General features: G+C 41.1%; 1 protein-coding gene across 1 annotated transcript; it reads right to left on the reverse strand.

The window, feature by feature from the left end:
* Window positions 1-2,379: 2,379 nt before the first annotated feature.
* On the reverse strand, window positions 2,380-10,459 carry LOC108088820 (protein embryonic gonad). The gene is given in 4 exon segments (XM_017186788.2): window positions 2,380-3,039; window positions 3,042-3,942; window positions 5,188-5,265; window positions 10,077-10,459. Coding segments are annotated over 3 exon segments (1,125 nt in total). The 5' UTR covers window positions 10,077-10,459; the 3' UTR covers window positions 2,380-2,893.
* Window positions 10,460-10,981: the final 522 nt, after the last annotated feature.

The raw sequence follows: 10,981 nt of genomic DNA on the forward strand, positions 1-10,981 counted from the left end.
AAAGTTAAATTTAATTTGGGGGGGTGTTTTCGATTTAAAAAAAATACGAATACGAAAAAAACGAACAGTTTCAATTCAATTTTACCGCTCTGCGGCGTTTTTTGGTAGGGGTTTGAACCCCTAAAAATGTTGCCAAGGAGAGCGATAACCTTGTACAACTTTTCAACATCGTTTTTAGTTTTTAAAAATTATTCTTAAAGATTTGACATTTCCTTTTCCCAAACGGATTGTTTTTCGTGAACACTATGGATGCAAAAAAAATAGTAGTTTAGATGTGAATCTTTATTTTTCCATGCTGGCATTGAACCTCTTTATTTGTTTACTTTGCCTGGGAAATTTCTATTTCTGCAGCCATAATGTTTACGTTTAACATTTACCAAAAACTGTCTCAGTTTTGGGGGCAATTCCCTCTTAAAGAGCTAACTGGCTTAGTGATCCCCGGCTGAAAAGTTTATGCGCGTGCGCGACACACAGGCAGAAAGACGCAGAGACAGACGGACGGAGTCGAGATGGATTGCCATCGGTGGGGCTGACTGACTGACAGTCGGTCGGTCCCAGCTTATCGTCAGTTTCTAGTTACGGACACAGAAGGAAGCCCGGCTCTGGGCGTACTTAAAATTCAATTGAATCTTGAATTATTGCATTGAATTTCATTGTTTGTAAATGCTCGCCCGCTGTGTCTGTATCGGATTGTAAACTGATTTCATTTTCTCCCTATGCTATAGATGTATTTATTTTTCTCATTTTATTGAATGCTTCAAGTTCAGCCGTCGTAAATCGTCACAAAATGTTATGATTATTATTGGAGCAGGTATTGTATTACATAAGTTGGGTGGTCTGTGCCCTTTACGGGTCTTAAGCCCCATCAACGTATTAGTGCGCTCTGTCTTCATCCCCTTTTGTCCGGCGCTTTTCCTTCGGTCGGTAGATCTCTATAGACGACACCAATAAAACTCATTGCGAAAGTATCTGCAACAAGCATCTACACCACTGGCCACTTGTACCCCAACGCCCCACTCCGAATCTCCGTGCATAAATGCATTTTAAAGGCATATTGAGCACGCGAGTCGATGTTTCATGCTCAAGATCTCCAGTTCCCCGATCCCGATCCGGATCCCCCATCCTCGAAGTATCCATTTCGCTCGGAGCATTATTTCTGCTTAGCAGCTACTGTTCGCGCGGCTAATTGTGCGTGTGTCGTGCGATTATTCAGCTTTGTATCTCACTTTGCTGCTGCTCTCGGGGGGCGTGTTCCCAAAGACACTCTCCCCAACACACAGACAGACGTAGACCCATCGAATAGACGTGTGAATTGCCATTCGAGAGCTTCGCAGCCAATCAACAGAGTTATGTCTTCGTATATATGTGCACCTCGGAGTGTGAGTAATGGGTAAGTGCAAGTGGAATGAAGTGTTTAAGGTGCATAAATCAGCGAAGATGGGTAGACAACAGCCGATGGGTATATGCATATGACTTTGGCTCTATAATGGCTGTTGCTTTTCAAATGTGGTGTATAATCAATATGTTATGGACTACTAAAGATCGCCTTGAGTTAAAAAAGGTTATTACAAATTTAAGTATCAATTATTTGTACTACAAAGAAAGATATTAGCACACATTTTTAGAGTACAATAAAGAAGGTGTATTTTGTGTTTAATTTCGAATACTTCACATTATTATAATTTTTTACTATATACCATTTGTTTGTTTAAGAAGATATTCATTTTTCCAGAGCTGAAGCGAATTCAAGTTTGGTTCCTAAGTCATTTGTTTTGGCGCGTAGTCCCCTTTCCAGAGTTCGGTTTCTCATTGAGTTGATACAACTTGTGTCATCTGTCTTGGCCTGTCATAATTACATTTATATAGTCAACATCTAGGTAGCCTGACATTTGGAAATATGTCAGCCCGCACTGTTATGTAATGAATAACGCATTGACTGGCCAGGATTTTCTGGTCCCCACTTGATGGATATACACGTAAACACAGACGCCGTGACAGTTGAATTGAAAATACTTATATATCTGTTGATTTGTACCTGTATACCGAACAAATTTCTGCTGTAGATGGTCAGCCTAAAGTTGGTCATGTGTCAATTGAATGGAGCTTTTTACGTCAGCCTCCAGAGAGAGAAGGAAAGAAATTTGTTCCTCGATACAATTGTACATTTAAATGCAACACTTGACCAAAATGCTGCGCTGTTTCCATAATCGATGTAAATTTGTCTCTAGATATTTTTATTTTATTCCTTCTGTTACATTGTGACCATTCCTTAACTGCCTAAGAAAATAAATTATTTAAAAATAGTAAAACAAACAATAAGTCAATAAGGGAACAACACATTAAATTAAAAGTTCTTAAGCTTACAATTTTCATAAACTGAACATAAATAAGGAAAACAAAAATTAACTTACATAGCACATCAAATGATATTATTAAGTAAATTTGGCTAAATTTTATTATATATATAACGTAAATAAACTTATTAAAGTTAAAATTATTTACTGTCATTGAGCTAATGTAATATATAATATTTATGGATTTTGTACATATTTTCACTGGCACCAAAATGTTCAATTTCTTTCTACTTCTTAAATCTTGTCAAGTCGATGGATTTTCAAAGTTCTTCCTAGGTTACAATATTGAAATAATCTCAATTTATGTTTTACATCATACTGAATATCTGTATATATTCTGAATCATTCTTGAAGAATTAAAAATGGAAAGAGATGCAACCGAAGATGTCTTATATAGATTTGCAAAGAAATGATCATCCCGAATATTTGCCCGAAACCCATCGACTTAGTTGATTGATTACTTTGTACATACCCTAACCTTAACTACTTGAAATTGTTTGGCACTCGCGCTCGAATTCTCCGGCGATCCCGAGATGATCTCAGCCTGTCAAGGTTTGAGACCTCACCAGGGTGAGATCAAGGGGCGTGGACTTCCGCACGAAGCTCGGGGACTCCCCCAAACAGTGACTCGTTGCGGCGGGTTCACTCAAGCTGGGGCTGTTGGAGGTGTGGACCAGCGGACTGGGGGATTCGCCCGCGACCTGAAGGACAGGTCGATGGGCTCCTCCAGCTCCGGACTGCTGGCCGTCGGGAAGAGCAGCTCCGCCTTGAACTGGTCCTTGAAGATGGGCAGTTGCGGAACGCCGGCGGCGAGCAGGACGGGCGGCAGGTGGCTGAAGGGGGCGAAGGAGCTGTACAGCGGCTCCGAGTGGCTGCGGAAGATCTCGAGCAGCTCCTGGTGGCGCTGCCGCTGCATGTCCGCATCCGGTTCCGAGGTGGCCGGGAAGGCGGGGTGCCTCAGATCCAACTTGGGCAGGCTGGTGGCGGTCGTCGACGATGGCGTGGGGATCTGACCGCTCAGCACGCTGGTGGCTCCGTCCTCGTTGGGATCCCCGGCGGAGGACGCTCCGGAGTCACTGGGCGTGTTGCTGAGGCGGGACTCGAGCTTCAGTTGCCGCTGGTGGTGGTGGTGGCGGAACTTGGCCGCCTGGAGGAACGAGGGGGAAGCGGCGCCACCCACTCCCGTGCCCACAGCCGCTCCCTCGATCCTGGGCGAAGTTGCGGTGGCCGACTTGATGCAGGGATTGGTCTTGTCCTGGTAGGTCTGCCGCGCCTGGTTGCTGGCCTGCTGCAGCCGTGCCAGTTGCTCCAGACTCGCACTGCTCACCCCGACTCCCGCCCCGCTTCCCGCCGAGCCCCCTCCCCCGACGCCCGTCGCCGTCTGCTGCTCCTGCAGCAGGCAGTGGATCTTGAACCAGTTGGAGCGGCGGCCGTAGCGCGACCCGCTCTTGGACATCCCCACCAGGAGGCACTTGCGCAGCCGGCACGCCTTGCACGCCGTGCGGTTTTTCTTGTTGATCACGCAGTCCCCGTTGTGCTTGCATCCTGCTATCGCCGCGATATTGTTGTACGTGCGACCAAAGAAGGACTGCAAGGAAACAGAAGAATTACAAGAATAGCGTAATCAACAGATTTCAAAATTATTATCTACTCTGAATACTCAGATTCGGACAGTTTCCTTTAAGAGATATCCGTTTAGAACTGCACAATTTCTAATTGAAGTTACATCTTTCAAGGACCTATCCTCCTGAAAAAATGAAAAACTTCTAAACAACCTCTACAAGTTTTTAAATTGTATTGTCTTGTAACCGTTGCTTAAAAAAAATATATTTTTTATAAGGTAATACACAAAAAACCCACGCTATTTTAAACCTTTGTATCTCCTGGATTCACCTCTAAAAAATTAACAATCTTATAAAATTATAAGTTCTGCTTTTAGCTTAAGATGTGGTTGTACAGAGCAACTTTAAATTTATTGGATGGTTGTATCATCTTATCAAATTCCCTTCTGTGTTAAAAATCCTACTCATTAACTTGAATAGCCAATCAATACCCCATCCGTTCAAAAGTGAACCAAATCGATATCAGATAAACCACTTAACACCTCTCCACAGTTGGACTTTCAATCTGCCATTGTTTTCGCTTATTTGCACCTGTCACTGGCCTGCTCCACCTATTGAACTTGCTTCACTTACAAAGTGTGCGTTTATGATTTGGCCAACTACTCGCAAGACAGCTTGAATGGCTAAAAAAAGGGTTCTCTCCGTGATCCATTTACACTACATCAGCTGATGCCCCTTTGTTATGAAGCGATGCCAACTCACGACGGGACGGAGAGCTTGGCCCCAGTTGGTTTTGAAGTTCAAATTTGAGTGGTGTTTGATGGGTGTCTGGGACTTTTGTTTCCGATTGCGCTGACTCATCTAATATGCATGTAATTTTTATTTGATTGACTGCAGTTTACAATTGTGCTCGCCTTGGGGCTTACCTAGCTCTATATACGGACCCGCCCCCTCGCCCTGCGGACTGCTCTGAATTTCGCAGACTTTTCCCATGCCATTTGAAGGTGAGCCTTGTATTGTGTCCGCCGCGCGCACGTATCTACTTATAGTCAATTAAAAATCGATTAATCTACCGAATTGAAATTTAATTACTGTAATAATGTTTACGATTTTGCTTTGTTGAAAAAGTAAAAGCCAAAATCGAGATCATTTCTTGCACATTTTTTACGGAATGTGCGAAATTGAGTCTGTCGAGTTTCTCACAATTGTCGGGATTAAGTTCTATAAAATATCGATTTGGGTTGCTCTATTGGCATAGTGTAAAAACTCACCTTGCAGCCTTCGCATGTAAATGCCCCGAAATGAAAACCAGCCGCCGGCTCGCCGCACACTTTGCACAGCTGGTTCATCTGCAAAGACAGAGGCAAAATGTTAATAATCCATTTAATTTATATTGAAGCTGTCACAGCTTTTTACGAAATTTATGTTGAAATTGCTTGATAATCAAGTGCATCGATTAAAAAGTAATGATTATTGATTGGTGAATTCTTAATCTAACTTTTTGTTTAAACGCGTTCTTATAAGTCCGATTTGAATTACACTTTATGTTTCGAGCCTAAAAACAATATCATTGTATAAAGATTTGCATTTAAAAAGTTTTCTGCTTCTCTTTTGCTTGTGTATCTATGTTTCAATAAAGAAATCCCAAAAAAAAAGACCATGTAGGAAAACTAAGTCGTTTAATTTTGTTCCTAATTATTATGTAATAAAGCCTAACATAAAGAAAAATTTTTTCCAAAATTGTTTCTAAGCTAAATACAATAGTTTAAACTTACAAAAAAGGAGTAGCTTAAAAGACCAAAAAAAAAGGAATTACTGCAAATGCAGTAAGAAATGCCTTCTTGCTTGTTTGTTTATTTCCATGATTTAAAAATACATATATTGGAAAACATTAGTAGTATAATATCATTCTTAACTTTTTTCTCTTTTTCAATTGTACTGTTCATAGAACGTGTTGCTAAAAGGTCTAATTGAAAAAATCCAACTGTGGCGACCTCTTCACGATTGTCCTTGTTATTGACGATGCCTGCTTTCACAGATATTTTCCTCTTGGCTGTGTCTTTGCTGACTCTCGGCTCAGCTGTGAGCAAGACGAGGCCATGGCCATAACAACAACCACAAAAGCCACGCCAAAAAGCTGAAGAAGAACTGCAGCGGCAAAAACAACAACATGCATAACCGATGACCCACTGCGTTTCTCTTTATTTTTATTCTTTTTTTCGGAATTTTGTTTTTTTTTTTATTTCGCTACAGGTCGTGGATAGAAATTGAGGTATGCAGCGACCGGTTTGGGCTTGCACCATCAAAGTTTCGGTCGCGGCAATGTCAGAAGACCCTGCACCTCATCTTCTTCTGGCTCCCTCCCCAACCCCCTCTCCCCTCTCCCCGGGAATCCGTCTCTCTTTCTTTTCCCGGGGAAGACTTCACGTTCACACATCTAATGCAATGTACTGCAGTGACTTGTTTTGCCTGCCCATAAAGCCTGAGGTCAGGCGAAAAAACACAGCGGAGAGCCAATAAAATATTTCCGAAAATCTTGCGTCAACTTTTTAATGAGCGTGAAGAATCTGAGGGAGGTATCAATTTGGTCATGGATATACAATAAAGATTCTTAGAGTCATTCGTGTGCTAATCTGTGTGCGATGGGAGTTTTCGTTGCCAAATCTGTTTTGTGAAAAGTAACTTTTTTTGTGGTTTTCTAAACTTGTATATGCAAGTTAAAAAACTTAAAAACCAAAAATAACCGGTTTGGTATATGCGCCATTTTGAGTATATATAGGCAGAAATTATCACCAGAGCTAATGAAACTTAAATATATTAAATCATCCCGAATGACATAAATGTGTTTGCTTGCAAATTAATATAATCGTATAACTTTTAGTTAGGACATTACAATAAATTCCACAAAACCTAAGCCTAGTTTTGTAAACTTGATAAGTGCTAATAGAGATTCGGTCAACATATTCTAATCGGAACTTTTTGAATAAAACGAGTAAACTTTATCATTACGAGGTGATGACAGTTAATGTAAGTTTTTTCATAAGTCAAAAAAGACAATTATGGTTAAACGGAAATACTGAAATTAAAAACTTCGGAGGTTTAAGTAACAAATCAGCAAATTATCAACAATAAGTTAAATTCTCATTTATTGGTTTTATATTCCAAATTTTATGTGTGCTTTTAAATTAAAACTTTAAAAAATAATGAAAATACTTTGTTTAAATTCAAAATAACTATTTTGTTGCCTAATTACACAAGCTTTTTTTATGTTTCCCATTTTTAATACTTTGAGCCAGAAGATTAAGAAATAATATATTTGGAACTCGTTTCCTAGATGTGTTCGTTATTACTTTTTAATTGTTATTGTGGCTGTTAATACCATTTAACACTGGCACACAAACTTAGATACTTTCCTAAAAAAGTCAATAGAATTGTATATACGTTTTCTTTGTCGAAATCAAGCAGTTGCTGTTCTAAATAGTGCTGTATATCATCTTTAATTCGCAACCTACTATATCTTTTTATGCATGTGATTTGGTAGTTCCTGGTGCGGTTTTAAAGAACCAGAGCTTCCCCAATTCGCCTCGACTTCCTTCGATGGCAGCCAGGTTGAGTGCTCCGCAAAGGTGTCCGAATCTGGAAATTTTCCCGGCCAGGGCTGCCAGTGGCAGGGAGCTGATCCGCGAAACGCGCCCAGCAGGTGGTGGTGCCACAACGTGATGCTGCTTCTGTGATAATGGTTAGCCCCATCCGATCCCCGCCGGCTGGCAAACCCGACGCTGGCCTGCCAATGCCCGGCACTTTGCATATAAACGCTCGCTAATGGACACCAAAGGTGACAGCAGAGCCTTGCTAAATTGGCAAACATTAAATTTGCACCTTCACAGCGAGCGCTCGAGCGAGCGAGCGACCGCAAAGCCGTGACAATTTTCGGCACAGCGGTGCGCTTTTCCAGAAACTAGGAAAATCATCAAGCAGCCGAGATCTCCCATCGCTGACAAAAGCCTCAGAGTCTGAAAGACCCAGAACCGATGCTCGTACTGGAGTTGGAGTGATAATCTGCACTGAATGCGTCCAGAAAATAATGCAACTGAATGGGGGAGTTTTGAAAAAAAAGGATAAATAAAGAACGCGGCCTAGCTTGACTAGAGTTAAAAGAGTTAAAACGGAACAAATAAAATGAATAAGTATAGGTTTAATTTTTCTTGTTGCAAATACCCTAAATAACTTATACTATATAACTTATATACTACCTAATTTTACTAAAGGTGTGGTAATTTGTATTAAAATCCCGGATTAAAGAAGTACTATATGAAATTTTTGCTTGCCAATCCGACTTTTTAGTTTTAACAGATCTCGCCTTTGCTGATCTCCAAAGATAAAGCCAAAGTCTGAAATCATTTCGAGCCTTATTGAGAAACCCGAAAGAAATGCAATCGAACGGCACGCTTGGGCGATAAAGTTGCAGATTTCTATCCGGAGGCGGCATCTCAATCCTTTTAGCATTTTCACGACGGCGACCAAGGCCACTGTTCCCCGTAACTGGATGCATACTTGGGAAAGAGGCTGGTTCTTGAAGCGTCTTTAGTTACCCCTGATTTCATTGAAAAGAAGTCATGAAGGAGGACATAATTCCCATGCCACGAGCTAATTAAAAGCCCTCGAGCCGAGCCCCTGCAGAGGTGAATGTTATCTTGGCATTTATTTGGTTCGATGGGCAGTTTGGGTTGTGGGAAAACAAAGAGCAGAAGAGAGTTGTGCAAGCTCAAATTTGACTCTCCCGTGCCGATTCCTTTCAAATTGAAAACCAGAGCCCCATTGTTCATTTCTGAGTGTATATCGAGCCGAGGAGATCACAACACAGGAACGATTTGGCTGACAGGCTTATCGATTAAGTCAAGATTAATGTTACACATTGAGCTGAACCAGACAATTAATTAGAAACCTAAACTGCTACAGAAATACTTATTGATCGTAAGCCAAGTGGATGATTGTTTAGATCTAATCTCTGGAAATCTACAAAATGTTCTGTGCCTGTCCGAGTTTTGGGGGGAGCCGCTGAACCCGAAGGGGGACAAGTTCAGAGCGGCTTAGACAATAAGAACCAGATCAGTTGGTCGCAGCTACATTCTCAACAAGCTCATCAAGTCCCTGTTGACAGACCTAAAAAAATTGGAGGAAACTGTAGGATTTCTCTCAATAAGAATAATAAACAAGGGCCAAAAAAATGTGTCCTTTAAAGCAAACAAAATGATGGACAATGCCAAATCAGATAAAGGCAACTGAGGGAGAAAAGGTGTTCAAACAAGCAAACCACGATTGTCTCAAATATTTTGAAGCCGCTACAAAATAGAACAAGAATCAAGAACACAGCTCCGTGAACCCCGGAGCATTGACACAATCTGCGGAGCAAACCCTTCTCCGACCCGAATCTCCTCCGATCTCGGCAGACAATTGCCGGTAATATGCTTTATTATTAGCCCTGCCCGCCACTGGAGACGGACATTCGCAATATGCAAATCCACTCAGCAGTCACACGCTCTAGTTTGAATTGTCTGCTTCCGCTAGCCTCTATCCTCTATCCACAATCCTCGATCCTCAATCCTTGGCGATCGAGGATCCACGATCCAGTCGAAACGCTGCCTCTGGCCCTTTTCTGCTTGATTGCCGACAGCAGTTGGACAATTAAATGTTTGAATATCTCCCAACTTTGTCCATTCTCTGCCCCTATTGTAGTAATTTCTTGACACTTATCGCACAAAAGGCAATAACATTATTAATGAGCATGTCAATGAGCTTCCTTTGTCTTCCCTATCAAACTTTTTCTGGTTCTCCTTGGCCGTCCTTAGTGCTAAGTATGAACTCTTGGGAGTTAACGTTTCGAAATAAATACGAATTTCCCCTTATTATGAAATTTTAGCTTTGTCGGAATTTCTTTCAAAATTTTATATTTTTGGTTTCCCCACCATTAAAATTTAAGCTCTTGTTGATTTTAGCTTGTGATTATTCATTATTATTGTTAAGTTTGCTATTTGATATTTTTGAATGGATTTATGATTGATATTTTTAAAATTTTTTTTTTTTTTTAATTACATCTTTACAGTTATTTTGATTTATGTTGTACGTAAAGTGTTGGCCATTTTCGAGATTTAAGTCTTACCTTATTTAGGATGTATATTTCCAAAGCTACATAAATTATTTTCTTTTAAAATATTCACTATTTTGCTGTTGTTTTATTTTATCCAGATTTTAAGTATGTCAGGAATTTTTGATAACTTCACACACTGGGGTATTCTTGCATTAGCATTAATTGACAATATCAGATTTGTTATTCACTTGCCACTATTTAAGCCCGAATTATCGTTGATGATGTAGCGACGGCTTTTCGAGAAAGCGTAGCAATCACGTGGCGCACATAATGCCGAAGAACTTCGCGATCAGTCGGATATAATGCGATTGCGATTGCGAGAGCGAGAGAGCAGCGGAAGCCTGAATTACGGTGCTTGGCAGCGGAGCGTCCACCCGAGACTAAATCGTCGCAGTCGTTCTGAGCGCCAAACAGACTCGGACTGCCAGGTTGGCCCTGGCCTCAAAGATCGTCTCATCCCAGCAGCAACATCTGCAGCGACGGCAGGCAGCAGCAAGCAGCAACATCAACGGCAACAGCAGCAGCTTTGGTACCAGCAGCAGAAAGACAACAAAGCGCACGCGTCTCGAGATTGTGGCTGTGTGCGTGTGTAACAGTGGCAGGGCAAGGCGAAACTTAACTGTTAATCGATCGCCTCGCTGCGGGAAATCCTGTTTGGCGAACAGCTGCTCCGGCCTCTGCTGCGTCGGCCTTCTCTGCCGGCTTCGCGGCCCTGTTACTGCGGTTTGATCTGTAAACTGAACTGCACGCTAGGCCAACCAAAATTCTGTTAAAAAAATGTCCCTCAAAATAAATTAAACAGATCTTCCGTTTTAAAAAATGTTGTCATTATAAATACTCAGATAATCTTATTCTTTTTATAAAAAAGAGTTTCAAAAATATAGATTTTATGAATAAACCTAAACTAATTTTTAGTT

Source organism: Drosophila ficusphila, unplaced genomic scaffold (assembly GCF_018152265.1).
Source record: "Drosophila ficusphila isolate 14025-0441.05 unplaced genomic scaffold, ASM1815226v1 contig_106, whole genome shotgun sequence".
Classification (NCBI taxonomy): domain Eukaryota; kingdom Metazoa; phylum Arthropoda; class Insecta; order Diptera; family Drosophilidae; genus Drosophila; species Drosophila ficusphila.